The 22,698-nt window shown below is 34.1% G+C and overlaps 1 protein-coding gene across 2 annotated transcripts; it reads right to left on the bottom strand.

Moving 5' to 3' along the window:
- Positions 1–3,091: 3,091 nt before the first annotated feature.
- Positions 3,092–19,587, bottom strand: LOC132286594 (cyclin-dependent kinase D-3). Of its 2 annotated transcripts, none has more exons than XM_059788953.1 (8): positions 18,833–19,587; positions 18,226–18,524; positions 18,010–18,118; positions 16,983–17,108; positions 9,598–9,833; positions 9,213–9,527; positions 3,649–3,771; positions 3,092–3,490 (listed from the first exon to the last, which is right to left on the bottom strand). In XM_059788953.1, exons 1-7 carry the CDS (start codon positions 18,947–18,949, stop codon positions 3,708–3,710), a joined length of 1,266 nt encoding a protein of 421 aa, XP_059644936.1. In that variant the 5' UTR covers positions 18,950–19,587; the 3' UTR covers positions 3,092–3,490; positions 3,649–3,707. The 2 variants fall into 2 exon arrangements, with proteins under 2 accessions (XP_059644936.1, XP_059644935.1); XM_059788952.1 differs by having other exon boundaries at positions 3,092–3,500.
- Positions 19,588–22,698: the final 3,111 nt, after the last annotated feature.

The raw sequence follows: 22,698 nt of genomic DNA on the forward strand, positions 1-22,698 counted from the left end.
CAAGTGGTAATCCCACTCTTTCATGCGTTTTCACGTGTACCAGCGGTAATCCCACACCTCAACATATCGGATCAGCTCCGTCCCCACGCCACCACATGCCATTAGTGGTCATCATATGCTCACACATGCCTTCAACGTGATGAATCTTCATAAATTCATCATCCATCAGTTTATAGTAGTTACTATCAGGGATGACAACGTCAACTTATTAACATTCCGCACTACTTCCAAGATCTTCACAGATCCACCTTACGTCACCTGACATGTCAACATTGTTGCAACGTCAGACACATTTTGTAACGGTGCCAGTAATTGTGCCACGTAACCCACCACGTCAATTGCCACGCAATAGAGGTTCCAGCAGTAGTGTCAAGTCACCTGCCACTTCAGTTGCCATGTCATCAACCACGTTAGCATCGGGGCCGCGTCAGTTACGTCAATTTGAAAGGATTATCTTCAAACTCAAAATGGCTTCATATAACCCATATAACCCACTTTGACTATGAGAGACTGTTAAAATATATTCTATAATATATTATTACCATGTATGGTTAGAATATATTTTATAATAAAACATTATGATATAATATATTATGATATAACATTATGATATAATATATTTTATAACTGTTATAATATATTATGATATATTATAGAATATATTATAACAATACATGCTAATAATATATTATATAATATATTATAACAGTTTTTTCAAAGTCAAGGTGGGTTATATGAGCCATATTGAGTTTGAAAATAATTCTTTCACCCTGATATAGTTGGTGTGGCACCGGTACTAGCGTGGTTGATGACATGGCAATTGAAGTGGCAAGTGACCTAGCACCTCTGCTGCGTGACAACTGACATGATAGGTGACGGGGCACAACTACTGACACCGTTGCAGAATATGTTTGACATTGCACCAATGTTGACATGTCAGGTGACATAGGGTGAATCTGTGAAGATCTTGAAAGTAAGTGCGCAATGTAAATATGTTGATGTTGTCATACCCGATGATAACTAACTACTGACACCGCTGTCTGACGTTGCACCAATGTCAACATGTCAGCTGATATAGGGTGAATCTGTGAAGATCTTGAAGGTAGGTACGCAACGTAATAGGTTGATGCTGTCATACCCTGATGATAACTACTATAAACTGTTACTAATGAATGATGAATTTGTAAAGATTCACCACGTTCAAAGCACGTTTGAAGGGATCTTAGAATATACTGTATAATATATTATTATTATGTATTGTTAGAATATATTCTATAATATATCATTACCATATATAGTATTACTTTTTATAATAAAAAGCTTTAATTTTGGAAGGGAAAGAAATTAAATTCATTGTTTTAACTATTTTTTTTTTTTTAATTTCAAATTCGAGCCAGCCATTGGATGCTTTCAAACACAGGGATTGTATTACTCTGTTAATGTTCCTTGAAATTGTAACCAAACTATTTTGTCAGGTTTCGATTGGTTTGGCGTTGAGCAATACTACAAAGAATTGCAGAGGAGTGCAACCACGTACACGGATACTGGATAGAGAAAAGGATAGCAAGTGGGCGAGTACCAGTAGTTTACACTTTACCGGGGGTCCCACTGCAATAGGATAGCAACATTTCAAACAACGAAATATATATATGTTTTTCTATTTTTGTTAATGCTTCTATTGCGTTGCTAGTGGTATGGCACTACGTCCTTATTTTAATTTCTCCATTCCAATCACATATAAAACATTAAGTAGGGGTATTTTTAAAATTTTAATAAAATACATAAATAATAATGCAAATAATAAATAAATAAATAAAATCAGAAGGCATCCGCCTTACCCCCCAATTAGTAAGCACTCGTCTTTACTGCGAAACAAAAGTGACTTATTCTAAAATGACAAAAATAATGATTTTTTTGAAGATAGTGTTTATGTTAATATAATTATTGTTTTCTTTTCGAACTTAAAGTCTCACTGCATTATCTATGCCGTAGTCAATCATAGATGATATGCTATATACAAAATATATTACTACTAGTCCAGGCGTTACCAACACCAACAAAATGTTACAGATTGTTCACTGTTACGGTTATATTAATTAGTGGCACACAAATTGCATTCATTTCGTTTAGTCATTTGAGAATAATCTATCGGTGCCCTTACATGCGTTGCACGGTAATGAGCATATCGAAGTTCTCCAGTCTAAGGAAAGATTTTACAGATATTCTCAAATGAAAGATGATTTTGTTTTATTGTTTGTTTGCATTAATAATTTGAAATTGAAGGTTGAGACCTATAATATAATCTTGAGCTTGGTTCTTTGGCTATACGAGAACTAAGTTATTAACAAGCTGAACTCGAACTCGAACAATTCTTCGAATGTCTGATCCATTTACAACCCTTTCAAGCCTCAGAAAAGGTGGGATTTCTACAAAAGAAAAGCGTCATCGAACCAAATAGTTGGAAATTGGAAAAATGACAGAAGCAAGTAGCAGCTCTGCCGATAATAGAGCCGTCCCTTACCTTCATCACCACATTGCGATAAGTGAGAACAAAGCATGCAGTATTCATAAATTTATGGGTATGCATTGATATATATATATACACACACATGCATAGATATACAAATATACAATGGATAACTAGTAACCATTACTCGTGTAGTCAATAAACATCAAATATCCGCAATCACCAATCACCCACAAACGACAGAGATCGCCTAAGAACTTGAGCCTCAAAGTAATGTAACCCAAAGCAAGAGCAACCTGTCAAGATTTTCATATTTCACTACCGAGTACATGCAGGACAACCCGTTAAGAATCAATATGGATGATTTTAACAGAAATGATCCTTATCATACCAATCCACCATCTCTGAATCCCAGTGCCGCGTGCAAACATCAATCCCACAGAAACTGCATTCCCCCATTGTCCAAATTCCTACCCACTTACATCAAATGCTATTAATCACGGACATTTAAGTCCTAATGTATTTCAATCTAATATAAAAGCATCTGATAAGCTGATCAGTCAAGGAATATCATATACAGGCCACACAATGTTATGTAACTCAGTACGTATGAAAGCCTTGATATAGCTAGGAAAATGAACAAAAAAATAAAGATAAATAAAAACCATGTCAAGTGCCTCACATTTCTCAGAAAAAACTTGTTTAATAATATAATAACAGCCTTTGCTACAACACTCTCGGCTCTCCATCTCGACTGACCTGAATAACATGCACAGTTGAATGTCCAACAAATCATTTTCTTTATTTTTTATTTTTTATTTTAAGTATGATACCAACAAACCATGAATCAACTATTCTCAAGCATAAGTAGTTGCGATATGGAACTTCTCCAAAATTTTGTCTTTCCGTGGGCGAACACATTCCCGGGGAAACATTAGAAAAGGGTTAACTTCCCAGTGTTTATAGTACTTCTTGGGCCAGTGGATTGGGTCTGACATAGTGATAACCTACTTCCACTGAGGACTGCATTCCCCTAAATTTGAACAACCATCATTAATGATAATATATCAATCAATAGATTTACAGAAGATGGTAAAAAACAGGAAAAAAAAAGATTTACAGAAGAACATAACTACTAATTACTAAACGGTTAAAATATCTTCAGATGCCGCTGTTCATACCTCATAAAGTGGAATGTCCCTTGGACAAACAACCAAATCCATGAATGGGAGTATAAAGATTAATCCTCTTCAGGGTGTTGGAATTCCAGATCCAATTTCCTCTTTAGATGTGATCTGTCAGCGCTGTAGAAGAAGATCGAAAGTTGGGAACAGAAAATGATCAAATCACTCACTTTATGTAAATATATATATATATATACACACACTCTTGCAGTATGGAGTAGGATCAAGAGTACCAAGGTTTTACCATGTGAGAAAGCTACCAACTAATATTTGTGCTTCAGAATTTATAAAAGGTAAATGATGACCCCCCCTAAAACTCGTGAAATAAAGAGAAAAACTAAGACTAATTTTAGGCACCAGTTCAAGCACAAAAGCTTTGCTAATTTAGAGACACCAGTACTCTCTCTCTCTCTCTCACACACACACGCACAAAACAAAAACAAAACAAATGAATAGATAAAGAGAAATTCTATTTTTAAATTTTTGTACAACTCAACCATGAAGAGCTATGTAGCATTGCACAAAATGAGTACTAGTCTCTGTATGGATAAGAGGTAAGTTGGTTCAAGCAAACTTGGTGAGAGAGAGAGAGAGAGAGAGAGAGAGGAGGGGGGTAATTGGCCAATAATAATGCTTTCATGGAGACTTTTGTCCATTTCTATATTTCATACAATAATGAAACAAGTATCACAAGAATACAGATTTCAAAATATATATATAGTATATAAATAAATAAAAAAGAATCAACAACAAACCAACTAATCAATTAAAAATGGCCTAATCTAGCTGCCTTAGCAGTCAAGTAGTCCAAAGCACATTAAAAGGGTCACTGCAGAATTAAAATGAGAAGAAACTTTAGACATAATTTTCTTATTGAATGGGGAGTCGACTCAAGACCCATAATTCGAAATACCTAAAGGGGTTCCACAAGGATGCCACCCTCTTGGGAACTTTTTTTTTTGATAAGTACCACCCTCTTGGGAACTTTTGTACAAATGGAATCAATAAATTAGTTTAAATCACAAGATTATTGGATCCAGAATGAGATTTCAACAAACATGCTTATTTAGATTTTTGTATAAATTGTATCAATACAGTAGTTTAAATCACAAGCTCATTGGATCAAGAATAAGATTTCAACAACCATACTTAGCAAGCTCGTTATTTTAAGATGTATAATTGCTTAAGTTTGTGATTTTCATGGACAAAATTAGAAAATTTTACAAACAAAAAGAACTAAAGTGAGGGAATTAAATAATTTTTTATAGATTAGGAATGAAATAGAATATATATAATACATTCGCTCCTCTATGCATTTTTATATAAATACTTTTCACATACTATGTTTAATTAAATGATACCATTTCACTAAAAAAAAAAAGAGGAAGGAGAAGAAGATTTCAAAAGCATCTTCATATCTTCTCCCAATACTCACCTTCCAAAAGTATTAAAAATATTGATCAAACTTCTCAAATATTATCTCTACTCCTCTATCAGTGACATCAATGTGAGAAAAGCGACGCCAAAGGAATTTCAAAGAGAGAGAAAACCACCCCCCCACCCATCCCAAACACCCCAGCCAAGGGGGTTTACTTTTTGACTTATTGCCAAAAATACCCCCAAAAAGTCAACCAAGTCAAGGGGTTTTATGCAGTTCGCCCAATTGTATGAATTTAGATAAAAGATTCTGTTTTTTTTCTATCTTGAACAATAATAGTACTAATATTTTCTGTTCCGTGTAGCAACATACTTTTAAAAGCATTAAAAATATATCTAAAAAATCATATTTATCGTCAAAGATGAATTTTAATTACAAAAAGTAATTGAATGGCATACAATAGTATGCTTTTCTCTCATTTTGTTTGGTTGGATAAGAAAAAAGGGGGGAGGAAATGATATTGCAGGATTTAACTATGCAAATATATGTTAACATGCAGTTGAACTCATAACTATGAATTTTACTTTTTTATTTTTATGTTTTTCTTTAATTAAAAGTATGTTGATGCATGTAACAGAAAATATAAGTTCAAAAATTATTATTCAAGAGAGAGATATAAGTTAAAAAATTATTATGAGAGAGAGAGAGAGAGAGAGAACATAATCTTTTAGCTAAATTCACACAATTGGTCGAATTGCAATAAACCCACTCAGGACTTGACTTGGTGGGGGTATTTTAGTAAAAGTACAACACCACCACCCCCTCCCCGGGCAGTTAGTTGTGGTGGTGTTTGGAAAACGTAAGTTCAAATATTATTATTCGAGAGAGAGAGAGAAGAAACGTAATCTTTTAGCTAAATTCACGCAATTAGTCGAATTACAATAAACCCACTCATGACTTGAGTTGGGGGGGATATTTTCGTAAAAGTACAACACCACCACCCCCTCCCCGGGAGGTTAGTTTGTTGGGGGGTGTGGGAAAACAAAATTAAAAGGGGGGTTTACTACATAATGCTACAAGTTAAAGAGGGTGAAATACAATTTACCTGACTTTATATTATACGTCAGAAAAGATTCATATACTCAAACTCGGCATAATACTACTAGAACTGCCACCAAGTATACCCGTGACCAGTATACCAAATGAGTGGCACCACCTCCACAGGTACTGGAAAAAACCACTCTTATAACCTGGATCTAAGTCTCCAAGAAATTTGCCAAAGGCTTCAGAAGAATGCCATTTAACTCCACAACAAAGTCTCCCAATCATGAGACCTGATCAATATTGTGTTCTGATTCGTCTCTCCCACACCCATCTATATCATTCTTCACACATTACACTTTATCCACCAAATACTGTATTAGAAACCTGCAGAAAATGCTCTTTACAATGAGAGCATTGATAGAGAACAGTGGCAGCAGCCTTTTAAAGTCTATAAAAGGCGTGGCAAGGAGGGCTCTAAGGCTCAAGCCTTAGCCTCAGCACCTCAAGGCGCATCAGGCGCACCTGGGATAGTCCCAGGCGAGGCGAGTTGAATAAGGCGCACAACATTTGCGCCTAAGCATAGAGCGCAAGGCGCGCACCTTTCGCGCCTAATTGTAGTCGAACTAAATGAATGTCATTCCTTCAAAAATGAGCTCGCCTAGTTGTGGTCGAACTAAATAATATATTACCTTAATGAATATGATTCTTTCAACCAAATTGTGGTGCAACTAAATTACCATTCCTTCAACCGATCAACTAGCCTAATTGTGGTCGAACTAAATAATATATTACATTAATGAATACCATTCATTCAACCAATCAACTAGCCTAATTGTGGTCAAACTAAATAACATATTCTGTTGATGAATACCATTCCTTCAACCAATCAACTAGCGCTATTGTGGTCCAACTAAATAATATATTATTTTAATGAAATACCATTCCTTCAACCAATCAACTAGCGTAATTGTGCTCCAACTAAGTAATATTAACAACATTTCTTCAACCAATCAAGTAGCCTAATTGTGGTCAAACTAAATAATATATTACCTTAATGAAATACCATTCCTTGAACTAATCAACTAGCCTAATTTTGGTCGAACTAAATAATATTCACCTTAATGAATACCATTCCTTCAACCAATCAACTAGCCTAATTTTGGTTGAACTAAATAATATATTACATTTATAAATACCATTCCTTCAACCAATCAAGTAGCCTAATAGTGGTCAAACTAAATAATATATTACCTTAATGAATACAATTCTTTCAACAGATCAACTAGCCTAATTATTCCCGACTCCCACTCTTGGAAGTTCACTGGTTAGACTGGTCCAACTAAATAATATTAATTCCATTCCTTCAACCGATCAACTAGTCTAATTGTGGTCGAACTAGGTAAATATATTGCCTTAATGAATACCATTCCTTCAATCAATCAACTAGCCCAATTGGTAACTTTGGTGGACTTATTTGCAACATTTGTATGGTATAGGGGTTCAGTGCACTTTACCCTTGAGAAATTTTGCATTTTTTTAAAAAATCTTTAAGTGTATTAGTATTTACTTTTTCTTTTCTTTCTTTCTTTTCTTTTTCTTCTTTTTCTTTTTTTTTTTTTTTTTTTTTTTTTTTTTTTCAGGTAAGTACTCACACACACACATACACGTTGCCCACGACTAAATCTTAACGAATACCATTCCTTCAACCAATCAACTAGCCTAATTTTGGTTGTACTAAATAATATATTACATTAATAAATACCATTCCTTCAACCAATCAAGTAGCCTAATAGTGATCGAACTAAAAAATATATTACCTTAATGAATACGATTCTTTCAACAGATCAACTAGCCTAATTATTCCTGACTCTCACTCGTGGAAGTTCACTGGTCAGTCTGGTCCAACTAAATAATATTAATTCCATTCCTTCAACCGATCAACTATTCTAATTGTGGTCGAACTAGATAAATATATTTGCCTTAATGAATAACATTCCTTCAATCAATCAACTAGCCCAATTGGTAACTTTGGTGGACTTATTTGCAACGTTTGTATAGTATAGGGGTTCAGTGCACTTTGCCTTTTAGAAATTTTGCATTTTTAAAAAAAATCTTTAAGTGTATTAGTATTTTTTTTTTTTTTTTTTTTCAGGTAAGCACTCACACACACACACACACGTTGCCCACACGCGCCGGGGCTTGAACCCCTCCCCTCCTCTTTGAAGTGTATTAGTATCTTATGTGATACTGAGACAATCAAATTGTTTGGAACATGTTTTATTGAGTAGTTTTGATAGTTTTGCATCTTTTAATGTATTAGTAGTCATTATATTGAAAGAAGAAAAACAATTAGTAAGCATTTCACCTTGCCAACAACTTAAAACGAATAAAAAATTATCATCTATCTTAAATCGTGCATATAAATTGAAACAAATTCATTAAAAGATGTCAAAATGCAAATTTTTACAAATATGAGGTTAAAACATGCATATCAATACTACTTCGGAGAGTTGTGCAACATGAACAAAAGATTACTGCTAATCATTGAGACTATTACGAAACATATCCGTTTTACCCTCTGTTTGCATCACTGCAGCTATGATTCCAACCTTAGTCCTAATAGGAGCAGAGTGGCCTCTAATTTATCTTCACAATCTCTCCACTTCAATATAGTTTAAATTATAAAAATACGAGATTCGGTGATCTGTTATGCAACCTAACCTTAAGTTCTAAGGAATTTTATATGAGATCCTCGAGTAAAATGTCATTAGAAAGCATCAGAAGACAGGATGCAACCAAAGTGGTGCACCAGGAGTATAAACCAGAAGCCAAAGCCAAAGCCAATCAAACAGAAATATCTATCCAAACCCTCAACTTGACTGCTACACATATGAATTGCTCAATTCTTCACCCTTTATAAAATGGGGAAACAATCAAAATCTGTGCAATATAGCCTGTTCAACTTTAGAACTTGTTATTCAAGAGCTTAAATTCAATATTCAAGTCTAACTAAGATTTCATCTAAATAATAATAATAACAAGAAAGAAAAGAAGTCAAGAATGATTGTGAAATTCTACAAGAGGTAAAAGATCTACGTACTACCTATAGAGTCAATAAATTAAAATGTTATAGCTTTACCTGTTAATTGTTGGTCTAGGTGGAGGTCTCGATCCAAATATAGAAAGATCTACTGACATAGGTACAAGTTCACTCTTCTCACCAACTGCTTGTCTGTTTTCATTTGCATGATAGTCAATCTTATCAACTTGGTGCTCATTTCCTTCGAATCCCTCGCGATGTGGCATTACCCTCCTGGACTTTCTTGGAGGAGACAATACGGTAGGACCTTCTTGTTTATTGAAATCTGAAATTCTAGAATTGGACGACTCTTTTTTGGGGGGAGGTCTAGGGAGCAAAGCTGATTCTGTTGGCGGAGGAACAGATGAGAAGTACCTAATGACAAAAACAAAGATTAAACCTCACAACTGTAAAAGTATCCAATTGAAATGTCAAATTTAAATACCTGTGCTCTAATGCCTGCTGCACTGAAATTCTAGCTTTTGGGTCATACGTGAACATCTTTGATAACAGATCTAAAGCATCATCACTAGCCATGGGAAACAATGTGCGAAGAGACTGCCCAGCAACACACTGGTATTCAACATAATCAGGAAGGTAAATCATATCAGGCCACTGAGAGGGCTTTGGAGTCCCAAAAGCCCCAAAGATCTTTCCCAATTGGTCAATGTCACTATTACCCTGAAAAACAATTAAAATGAATTCGGAAGGTATATGTCAAACAAAGAAAATAGCACTAATATCACAAATGAATTAGACTGGGAATGTCATTGAAATCAGATAGTAGTCAGGGACAGATGTACAAATAACATAAACATTTGCTCGCATATTTAACATAGTACATAATTCTATAATCAGAACATTAAGGGAGAATAACATTCCGAAAAAGAAAAAAAAAAACATTAAGGGAGAATTTAAAAAAAAATTAAGGGAGAATGGAGAACCATAATTTAATGGTTCCAAATTAAAGTTCAAATTTTCAAACCCTTAATGCATTAGAATATTGTTGCGCATTAAAAGAAGATTTTTCCTGAGAGAGATTGGTGAGACACTGAGCAAGAGTAAAAATGGTGAAGAAAATGCCAATAAAACAAATTCGATTTAGTCCAGTAGAATAACATGTAAGGTTTGCGATGGGCAATCAGCAGTGGCCAGGTTCTGGATTGATCATTGATAGAGTGAGGACTATAATGTCCTGATTACTGAAATTTTTGTTAAAGTTAATTAGTAGGAGTTATGGTTTAAGGTTCACTTAAACTAATTTACATGTTAATTTGTGATGACAAAAGTGAATTTAGGAATTTGATTAATCTAACTAGATGGGTTAAACAAGAAAATTTTAGGAATATCGTTGTGTGTTAGTGCAACCCAATTAACATATTTGGACTAGCACAACTCTTTAAGATTTGAGATTAAATTTTAATGATGAAATAATTGTGAGTAGAAAAAAAAAAAAAGAAAAAAAAAAGGAATTTTTGGAATATAAAGAAATAAAAAAAGTTAATTAGTGGTGTTTAAGTATGAAATTTAGAAAATGGAGGAATTTAATTATATAGGAAAGAAATGTCAATGGGAGTGAAAAGTGTAAAACATAGAAACTAGTGGACTTAAAATAAATAAAGAAAATAGGTTAGTGGTGGAGGAAAACATAAATATAGGAAGTAGATTGCTAAAAAAAAATATATACAAGAGATTAAATCATGAGAGACATGTGTCAACCCCATGTGTATTGATTACAAAATATATGGATTACAAATACACACAGACACATGTTTATATGTATGGAGTCTTCCAAAGACTAAAGAAATATATATCATATTACAATATAACACTTACAAGATTCCTGAAGAAGCTTTTCTTTAAAGGCCTCGGCGGTGCACAATATATATTTACATATATAGTATAACACGAAGAACAGGGAAAGGAGAACATAAAGCTTTGCATGGCAGGAGGGGGAGAGGGAGAGAGAGAGAGATTGCTTCCATGAGAACATACATACACACACAGCACCTAAGAAAGAGAAGAAAGTGAAAAAGAAAAAGAATGGAAATCTTACCTACCTCAGCAGGACCATGTAACAGGTAGGGATTTCACTAGCTATATCAACTCTTGATATGTTTCATGCATTCATATATGTTAAATTCATTAAATCATGCTCACTCATGAAACCCTAGACTTCATGTTGTGATTATGTGGAATTGAAACATGAACTGTGTGTAATGTGTACACATGTATTATTTGGATGTATATATTTGAATGAGATTATGTGCATTGGGAAGTAAGGGGATTAAACCCATGGTAAGATGGGGGAATTTCTAGGTTGGAAAATGTGATTTTGTATAATGCCTCTAAAAGTGTTTGAATTGAATGAATGCTTGTGACATATGGTAACTTCTTGTGACAAAATTAATTCTCTACCATGATGAACGTACTTGGAAGACGAATGGATTATTCCAAGTGCTGTGAAATGGAAATGATAATATGTATTATGTGAGTGTTATATGGTGTGGTGGTTTTTGTGACCCATAAAGCAAGTAGGGAGCCCAAGGGTGTAAGATCCAAACCTTGGCTAAGTGGTACTTGTGTCCATAGGGTTAGTAGCCCGTAATGCGAGGGAAATGGTGGGACTTGTGTCCATGGGAAAATTTGGATGCACACATCCACGATGTTGTGACAGGTGTCATTATTGTGATCCTATGTTATGATGTAAGTTTTGGTTTTGCTAAGTGTGATATAAATTATGTCGAACTATTGATATTTTTGCATGAAATGATTTGTCACATAATTTAAGGAATAAAGCTTGTGAAAAAGTTCATTTCAAGGAATGCATACACGTTACACTCGCACATACCAAAATGTCATGATCAGTATGGTTAGTGTTATTTCAAGTGGGCATGTGTAGCTCACCCCTTACTCTTGCAGATAATGAAGGCAGAGCTTGACTCCCAATGAAACTTTTGACTTTAGATAGTTATATTGTAGCTCACCCCTTACTCTTGCAGATTTCATCACAGGACTAATATGGAATGTTGCATAGTATGTGGTTGGAGAGAAATTTGATTTTTAACAGGAATGATCTACAGAGTGAATGAGTTGACTGAAAGTACTGTTCACTCAACAACACTGGATCAACTTTTGAAGACCTTAGCTGACTTGTTTTAAATTCAAATTGGGTAAATTTTGTGTCCAAATTGAAGCCCTTCAAGTCCACTTGCATCTAAAATTAGTTTCATTTCAAAATATTTTGAAGTGTGAGGTGGTCAAGAAGGGGTCCTTAGGAAAGAATGTCTGTGTGGAACATTTAATTCATTTCCTTCCTCTTTTTCCCATTCACACACTGGGTTCGCAATCTGGAGCATGACACATACCTTCTCAAGTCTTTTCAGATTTGCAGTTGATTACAAAATATGGTGGCAGATTGTCCCAGATTCACTTTGAGCGGGATCATATGGGATGTTCACTTCCGTATGTCACTGCAGATCTGGGAGTTGGGGGATATTGAGGATTCCTTCTCTTTTTTTTTTCTTTTTTTTTTTGATAATTGGGATATTGAGGTTTCCTGCACTTGTTATATGCTCAGGTATTTGTGGAGGCAGAGGAAGATGCGTTAAGGTGGGTATTTGGAGATGGATGACGCTGAAGAGAAGTACCTTCAAGGCGAAAACATTTTGTAGTGTGTTTTGGGGATATGGCCATATTTGGTTCGCCTGGTAGGCGATGTGATACTGCACCTGCTCGTCCTAAGTAGGGATGATAATAAGGTGGATCTGGGATGGGGCACCCCCTCCCCCAACCCCAACCCTAATAGGGAAAATATTTTCCATACCCCTCCCAGGTATGAGACGGGATCCCATCCCCATTTGTAACTGGGGTTAGAATATATGTCACCACCCGTCCTGCCCCGTTTGACAAAACCCCTATTTCTGATTATCTGCACTGAAAACATATGTATAAATGAAACGAGTATATGCTTGTATACATATATAAATAAATCAATACATCTACTTATATGGATCGAAAGATAAAAGGGTGTATTGAAGGTTGTGGATCTGATAAAAATCAATTGAAAAACAAGCAAGAGATGCTGACAGTAGATTCACACAAAGATCCATCAGTTTTGGTCACAGCATCTGAAGGCATATTGAAACCCTAAGAATAGAAACTCCAGCTTGGTTTGTAAGCCAAAGAGGAATCACTGCCGGGTTTTTTGGACAAATTCATAGCAATCAAGGTCGTGAGGGACAGAGAGGTGACTCGTTAAGGGTTCAAGGGAGGGGAGTGAGAAGGGACAGTACAAGTGAGGCAGCCATTTTTGTGAGGAAGGAGAACCAAAGGGGTGAGAAGAGGGGTTTGGGATATTGGCATAAGCAGCTTTGATAATTGGTATTAGGGTTAGACAAGTTATAGATAAGGGTAGATTTGTACATGCAATTCATTTATACATATTTGTATGCCTGGGTGGTGCAAGATCAAGTAAAACCGAAACCCGCCCTGAACATACATTGGGTTTAAAACTATTTTTCCATACCCATCCCAAACACTATAAAATATGTTCAGTTCAGGAGGCATTTTCAGGATTGGGAGATCGAGGATGTTTCTCGTTTTCTGGAGCTGTTGTATAGCCAGGTGATTTCTTTTGGGGAATCGGATTGGTGGTTCTGGATTCCTAACTCGCAAGGCCGTTTTGAGGTTAGGTCCTTTTTCAGATGCCTTTCGGTTGGTCATGGAGATCCCTTCCCTTGGAAGTCTATTTGGCGGTCCAAGGCTCCCCGCAAGGTCGCCTTTTTTGCTTGGACCTCTGTCCTGGGTAAGATTTTAACCCAGGATAATCTGAGAAGGAGGAATCAGGTAGTGGTCAATCACTGTTACACGTGTTTGTGTAATGAGGAGTCTGTTGATCACCTCCTTTTACATTGCAGCATGGCCAGAGATTGTTGGGATTTGATGCTTAGATTATTTGGGGTCCATTGAGCCATACCTTATTCCTCTAGAGGGTTGATTGAGGCTTGGAGAGGCGTCTCTGTTGGGGCGGGCATTAAGGACGTTTGGAGGGCTATGCCGCTTTGTATCTCGTGGTGTATTTGGCTTGAGAGAAATAGGAGATATTTTGACAGAAAAAAGAAGACTGTTTCTATGCTTAAGTTCTCCGTTATTTCTACTCTTTTTTGTTGGGTTTCAGGAAGAGATTATAGATCTATGGAGGAAATTATTGTTTTCTTGGCCTCTCTGAAGGTCTAAGGCGCCCTTTGGCCCTTTTGTTTTCTTTTGGTTCTTTGGGCTTCGTTCCCCTTTTGAGAGTTTTTAATAAAATCTTACTTATCAAAAAAAAAAAAAAAAATAGGGGCATGGCAAGAACCAGTGGGAGTAGGTAATAGTACCATACCTACTTGTAAGCAGACTTTTGGTTGGATAGTAATTAATTCTTAGGAAGATTCTCACCGTTAACAACCTTCTCAAGAGAACTAATTATAGTCAATTGGTGATGAAGGTGCAAATAGGATGAAGAAACAGTTAGCGAAAGATGTGCTTGTGAGTTGGAGATGCTCTATGTGGGAAACCGAACCAGGCTATATGGCAGGCTACTCCCTTATGTATATGGTGGATTATCTAGGATCAGAGAAAAGAAAGAACTTGAAGGGGCAGAAATGTTCAGTCTGTCTCTGAGGGACACACTAGTGAGCCCTCTTTTTGTCTTTTCTCTCCTCTTTTTTTCTATTTTTTTTATTTTTTATTATTGGGAATTCTTCCTTTTTCGTTTGCTCTTATATATTTTCCAAGGAGAATGATTGTACAGTTGTATACTCTCAAAGTGTATACATCGTGTATGTACATGCCTACACAGGTGCAACAAAGTAATGCTCCCAATGAAATTTTACTTTAAAAAAAAAAATTGTAAGTAGGCTTAGCTACTGTGCTCTAGCTCCACTGAAACTTGACTAGAATTAAATTATACAATAGCCTCAGTATTTTAAGTATAATGAGCCAAGCATGCCACCATTGGGCCACTAGCCCATCTGGTACCTCCCTCAAAGGGGAGGTGATGGGTTCGAGCCCCATAGTGGACATTTGTGGGGTGTGAGAGTATTTGCCTAACCGAAAAAACAATATTTCTAAAAAAATGAGTCAATCATGCCATAATGACATTCCTAGCTATAAAAACCCATACCATTCAACATCGAATCCAAAAACACCAGATTGAAGCTCATTGTACAATATTTACTATTTAATAATGTTAAGAAAAATAAGATTGAAGAGAGAAATTGAACATGAATAACATAAGAATATATAGTGGTTCAGCCACTACAGCCTACATCCACGGCACACAAAGCCCAAAGGATCTCTTTCATTATATTCTCTCTTAATTTTGTTTACAATGATCATCTCTATTTACAGGTGAAAGAATACAAACATGCGATAAATATAAAATATATAGAGATGGAGGATCCCTAAAATCAATCCCATGAATCACTCCAATCAATGTTCTATCAAAAGGCCTAAATCACTGCTATAATCATATTATCTAACAGGTAACAAATAATATATATATTTTTGGTAACTTATCATTACAGGATCCATTTTATATTGCAACACAATTATGTGTACACTTCAGATGACTACTCATAGGAGATTTGCAGGAAATTCAATATTGCCAAAGGATGCCTGACTCTGAAGACATGCATCCATAAATGCTCTGTTGCACAATAAAGAATCAAAATCATAGAGAATACATCGTGGAATAAATCTATTATAGAATCAAGATAATCTAGGTTTTTGATGACATAATTTCATCAATTCAATCGGTTTAAGAATGTATACAAAAAGGGGAAATTAACGACACATTAAGAAGATATAGTAAAAGCCAATGTTGGCTGAATTCTGGTACTTGTATCAGGTGCACGTATGTGTCTGAGTGTGACACATCTGAAAGTGCAAATTTAGGATAAGGGGACTTGGCTTGAAATGTGTCCAAAAACTTGGATAAGGGTACGTGGAGACATTTTGTATACTTAAAAACATAATGCGCTACTTAAAAATGTAATGTGTCATACTATTATTTTTTCATATACTCAATAATCATTTAATTAAAAGAAATTAAATGGAATATGCTTAAAAGAATATAGATTCCACCTATCTCATAAGTAGGGAACTCTTCTTCAATACCAAATTTGAATAATTTTTCTTCGTCCATCATCATAGTTTGAGGATCTAGGTGTCCGATTTGGGTACGTGTGTTGGAGGGAGACAGGAGAGTCCTAGTAACATGGGTAAAAAGCATCCAAATCGATATCTCAAACAAAATCCTTCATTTGGCTAAAAGCAAAGAAAATTACTACCTTTGCCAATTGGACACTTTAAACAATAGATCACTTACCCTACCTAATGCCAACAAAATTAATGTAAGAGGAAATCAATGTTTAACAAAAAAATATTATTAGGAAAGAAAAATAATTGAAACACGAGCTGATTCGCTACTTTCTTCAAGTGCATGATGAAGAATGAACATAATTAAGTCAAACAATTCTTATAACTAATATTCAAAAGCAAAGTTGCATGCTTAGTAAAAGATCTTCTAGTTTATGTTTAGGTCTAAAGGATGCCAAGGAAATTCTCAGCCAAAGAAAGTATTGGGTAATCAAGAAAGGCAGGAATGATAAATCATCACAGCACAATGATCATTAAATGGAAACTATGACACAGAATCTAGCATATACACAAGTAATGATGATCATAAAAATGAAGTCAAGATGATCCAAGGCACCAGCCAATTTTCCAAAAATCAGAATACATGATAAGTCAAAAGAATCAATAACCAAGATATTATAACTTTACCTGCAGAAAGGGACGCCGTAGGAGAAGTTCAGCAAAAATACAAGCAGCAGCCCAAACATCCACCCCAGGACCATATTGCTTGGCCCCAAACAACAGCTCAGGTGCTCTATACCATCTAGCAAAGACCTATTCAAGAGTAATTAGAACTTCGGCTAAGTAGTACTTCTTGTACTAAGATAAACTGTGACAAAATTCTCCAATTTTCTAGTCTAGAGTAAATGTCAAACATTTTACCTAGCCTCTTCGTCAAACAAAGGTTATCCAATGACTGATGTGTGAATAAGACCAAAAAAAAATAGCGTCAAGATCAGATATTAGGATAGAGCTTCAAACACAAACAGAATTCTCAATTTTAAAAAAGGGACAAGGTTCAGGGTTCCAAATCATATCAGAATGAAACATATAGGCACCAGCCACCAAGTGTTCCTCCTGGAGACTATAGTTTCATTCTTATGTTTGAGGCTTGGAGACGGTGTATAGTGGAGGCACAAGCCCATGATGTTTGGATGGTGGCACCCTAGTGCTTATGGCAGGGCTTGTGGAGGGAGAGTAATACGAGATCCTTTGATGGAGAGGAGACTCCTATTGGGATGCTTAAGTTCTATATTATTCGCTCTTTATTTTTTTGGATTCTTGGTAACTCCATATAGGGGAAGTAGTGGATTTTGGATTTTGTGGATATGCTGAGAATATAAGGGCCCTATTTGGTACTTGCATTTTGGTTTTTGGGCTCCTTGGTTGAGTATGCTTTCAATGATACATTACTATAAGAAAAACGTTTCTTGGCCATGAAAAACTCTCCATGTATTACCGCATCTCAAATAAGTAGAAGCAACAAAAGATTCCCCAATCCAAAATTACAAAATTGCTAATATATTCACAAACAAAAAGCTCAATATGATTGTTCAACAACATCGATCATCAAATATACTTCTCAACTGCAGAAAATCACTGCAGGCTAAAGAACTAAGAATGGCTATGAAAGACCCAATTTATCATAAAATCAAATTTGAAAGAAAAAGTATACCTGGTGAGTGAACCTTCGATCTGGGCTCCCAAATATACGTGCTAAACCAAAGTCTGCAAGTTTAAGCTGTCCATTGGATCCTATTAACAAGTTGTTCGGTTTCATATCCCTGTTAAATAAATAAATAAATAAAAATATAAAGGAAAAAAAAAAAAACATTTACTAAAAATCCCAACAAGGATTTCAAAGATTGACTTCTCAGCACAACATATATACCTATGCAAGACCCATTTCTTGTGGCAAAAAGCAAGTCCTTTTAATGTCATCTGAAGGTATGACTTTATATCAGCTGGTGAAAGAACGATATTTCTATCACGAATAACAGCCTCCAGATCAGTCTCCATGAACTCAAATACAAGATGTAAGTTCCCCTTATGAGGGAAGGCATCAATCAATTCAATTATATTTGGATCCTTGAGCTCTTTCAGCAATTTAATTTCTCTGAGAGCAGTGAAATTCACCCCTTCCTTCTGCTTTCCAAGACGAATTTTCTTGATTGCAACTGTCTGTCCAGTCTACACATTTTGGATACTAAATTATCAATCAAAAAAAAAAAAAAATCTATTATCATTGATACTATAAAAGTTTACGAAAATTTTGAAACTCAACAACTGAAGTCCCAAAATCCAACAATCAAGTAGAAATAAAAGAACCCATTCACAACAGTTCACAGTAAGAGTAAGGCTGTTCACCAATTCGATATAAATACGGATTGACAACTTTCTATAGAACAGAAAAAAGTTTTTATCAACTTCGGAAGCCCTACAAGTCTACTACAACTTCAGAAACCCTAGAACATATACGGAAGAGAAAATATACATACCTTGGTATCAATGGCTTTGTATACGACTCCATAGGTACCTTCGCCGAGGACTTCGCGCTTTAGGTAGCGATCCGCGACTTTCTTGGTCAGTAAATGATTGCGGAGAGCTTCGGACATTGTTGTCGTTGATGTATGTATCAAAGTTATTTCGGATGGGTTCGATTTCACGATCAACTCATATTTACAGTTCAAATATGCCAGGACCGGACCGGACCGGACCGTACCGACCAAAACCTCCTTCCTCGAGCTTATGATTTGGGTGGAAATTTTTTATCTGTTTGCGGAAACTAGGGCTAGGGTTGGAAAGGGAATAGCTTCTGTTCTTAAGCGGTGATCTTGTCTAGGTCGTCTTTTTTCAGTCTGATTGATCAATTACAAAGCCAACAAAAATTTGCTATCCTATTCACCATCCAGTTTTTGGATTTGGTCATGTCTGGGAATAGGTAAACAAGGGTTAGAAGTTAGAACAAATGTTTGGGTAGGTTTTGATCTTGGTTATTTTATATATATATATATATATATATATATGGGATATTTTGATCTTGCTTACTTTTTATATCTGAAACTAATTTTGCTTCGAATTGTAACCAGCTATTCTGGCAGGTTTCGATTGGTTGACATTGAGTAATACAAAGAACTGTAAATTAGGGTTTCAGAGGAGCGAGAGAGAGAATAGGATAGCAAGTGGGCGAGTAACGCTCCAATGGGATAGCAAAACGAAATTTTTTTTCATTTTCTTTCATTTTTTTGCATTTCCCACACTCAATTTGCGTTTAGTAACGTTTTGTTTTGTTTTTTATTTTTGAGTTTTAAGAAAGTAAGAATCAAAAATAAAATTAATATTTATTAACACTTATTATTATCACAATTTTAAAATAAAAATAATAATACTATTTAATTCGAAGTAATACATATTTATTACAAAAATACATAATATTTTTAATTAATTTATAATATTTTCAATACTTTTTATTAATATCAAAAAGTCTTAAATATGTATGTAATTTAATTATCTCAAAAATATTAAAAATAAATGATAAAATATAACACCCAATTTAAAATCACAAATTTTAATAATATCCAATACATATGTACAAAATAAGATACATTCAAACAAAAACACTTTCACCAATTATGTATATAAGTGCATGCATATGCATCATCTACACATTTATTATATAATATATAATATATTTAACAGCCAGTATATTACAACAAATAAAAAATGTTAAATAATATATTTATAATATAATATAGATGTGGTATATAATAATATATTATATTTGTTACATAATAATTTAATAATATTATACAAAATAAATTATAATTTTTTTTGTCCCAAAATTTAATTTACACTCTTATATACTGTAATACCCCTAATTTTAAAAGGATAGTCTCGGTATTTATTTATTTATTTTTATTGTATTTTTTTTAATTGTTTAATTGATTATTTGACTAATTGTTTATGTGTTTAATTGAATTAAGTGTTACTTGGTTAATTGGCTACTTATCTATGTGTTATTTGTATTTTGTCTAGGTATTATTTGTATTATTTGTTTAATTAGATTGTACACTTAAATGATGTATTTGATTAATTGTAATTAATTATAAATTAAATGATTAAATGTTTTATTTTATTTTATTTTATTTTATGGTTATGATTAGTGGTAATGGACTAACTAATTGGGTCCCACGGACTACGTGAATAGGAGGTTGGATGGGTATGGATAATTACCCATGGATAGTTGTATATGTATATATATAGATATATATGTATATACATATATATAAAAAGGAAAGTAATTTATTAATATTATAGTAACTTTAGTATTAATAAATAATCTGATGTATATATTTTATATATTTATATAATAAGGATATACATATATTTTATACGTAACATGTTTTAAGTTACCTTTTTAATATTATGGTAACTTTAGTATAAATAAATAATCTGATGTATATATTTTATTTATTTAATAAGGATACAGATAGATTATATACGTAACATGTTTTAAGTTACTTTTTAATATTATAGTAACTTTAGTATAAGTAAATAATCTGATGTATATATTTTATTTATTTAATGAGGATATAGATAGATTATATACGTAACATGTTTTAAGTTACCTTTTAGTATTATGGTAACTTTAGTATTAATAAATAATCTAATGTATATATTTTATTTAATTAATAAGGATATACATAAATTATATACGTAACATATTTTAAGTTACCTTTTTAATATTTTTATTTTTTATTTTTCTTTATTAAGTTGACTTGGATTGGGAAAAGGAATAGGGTTATTATTTAGCCTATAAATACACAACTATAGGTTGAAAAATGAGTGAAAATATATCACGTAATATATTCTATAGAGAAAGAGTTAGAGAGAGAATGAGAAAGAAGAAGGAATGAGGAGAAAACCCTGTAGAGAGAAGATCAAGGAAGAAGAAGTTTAACTTTCGATTCGAAAGTTTAAGGCAAGTTCTTCTTCTATCTCTTTCCCTTTGATTTATGTTTCTGTACATGCCTAGGAAATTCCAGAATTTATTAAACACATAAAATTAAATAATTATGCATGTTTAATTGGGTTAGAACATAGGTTTTATGAAATTGGTTTATATCTATTCTTGTGTTATGAATTGATAAAATGCATGATTTTGATTTGATTTCTTATGTGAATTTTTACATGTTTAAATTATGTATTTTTCATATCTGTGGAATGATGGAACATAGAAATATACCTAGGATTCCTGAACATTAAATAGGGACTAGGTTTGGGTTTTCATAAATTTGAATAGACTCAATCATAATGATGCTTGCTATTTGAATGTTTTAAACAAACGAATGGATTTAATCTTTTAAAATATTTTAGCAATTGAGATTAAATGTGTAGGATGAATTGGATATAGAGAATCATTATTTAACGGTATAATAAAATATCATTATGTATAAGATTCAGTTTGTGTAGGACATATGATATAGGAAGTTTAAATAAATAATAAGTCATTCCTATTATGTGATAACTTGATATCATATTTATCATAGTTATTTATGGAATGTTTGATGTATTTCCTTAATTGTTACATCAATTGTTGGATTGTGTGGTTTAATGCACCGGTATGGGACGGTGGCATTCTAGGGATGGATTAACTTATCAGTTAAGTCCTACCTATTTTATATAAGGGAATTGATTAACTAAAATGTTAAGTCCTACTTATATTTAAGTCAGGTCAGCTGAACAAGTTGAATGACTTATGGAGGATTAATTTATTATATAAGGGAATGGATTAACTAAAATGTTAAGTCCTACTTATATTCAAGTCAGGTCAGCTGAACAAGTTGAATGACTTATGGAGGATTAATCTATACTGGATAGGATGGTTACTAGATTTTATATATATAAATATGGTGCCATGATATGAGCTTGAGTCTCAGGATCAATGGTTAGGGCGCGTATATCGCCAGGGATGTGTAGCTAGATATAGTGTAGTTGTGTACCCTGGTAGGTCTAGGTACTCATGCCCACTATATGTGCGTTTTGCATGTTGCCTACTATTCAAGTTGAGACAACCCTATAGTCTAGTGAGGTTCCTTTAGTGTGTATATATATATATACGGACTATTAGTTACTGTTGGATTGACTAGGATGTATACGTGTATCGGATCTCTGCTTGGACTGTAGTAGAGTAGAACTTGTTTGTGGGCCTGACCCACCATTATTTTTCAGGTGTTCGTCACGAGTAGAGGTTGTTCGTGCTGAGCGGGGATCAGTCTACTTCATTCTTCCAATGCTACATAGGAGTTCCTTTATGATTCAGTTTCCTGTTTTAGATTACTGTCATTTGTTTAGTTCGGATTTT

The sequence above is a fragment of the Cornus florida genome, unplaced genomic scaffold (assembly GCF_030987335.1).
Source record: "Cornus florida cultivar Cherokee Brave unplaced genomic scaffold, ASM3098733v1 CherokeeBrave_3.0.0_Hap2_Chr11, whole genome shotgun sequence".
NCBI lineage: Eukaryota > Viridiplantae > Streptophyta > Magnoliopsida > Cornales > Cornaceae > Cornus > Cornus florida.

Bases quoted from the DNA above. Each gene is read 5' to 3' on its own strand.
- LOC132286594 (XM_059788953.1), bottom strand. From the start codon at position 18,949: ATGTCCGAAGCTCTCCGCAATCATTTACTGACCAAGAAAGTCGCGGAT. The intron at 18,525-18,832 runs GTATGTATATTT...CAAAATGTGTAG, and splicing joins ACAAAGCCATTGATACCAAG to ACTGGACAGACAGTTGCAAT. The intron at 9,834-16,982 runs GTAAAGTTATAA...ATTGTTTTTCAG, and splicing joins TACGGCGTCCCTTTCTGCAG to GGTAATAGTGACATTGACCA.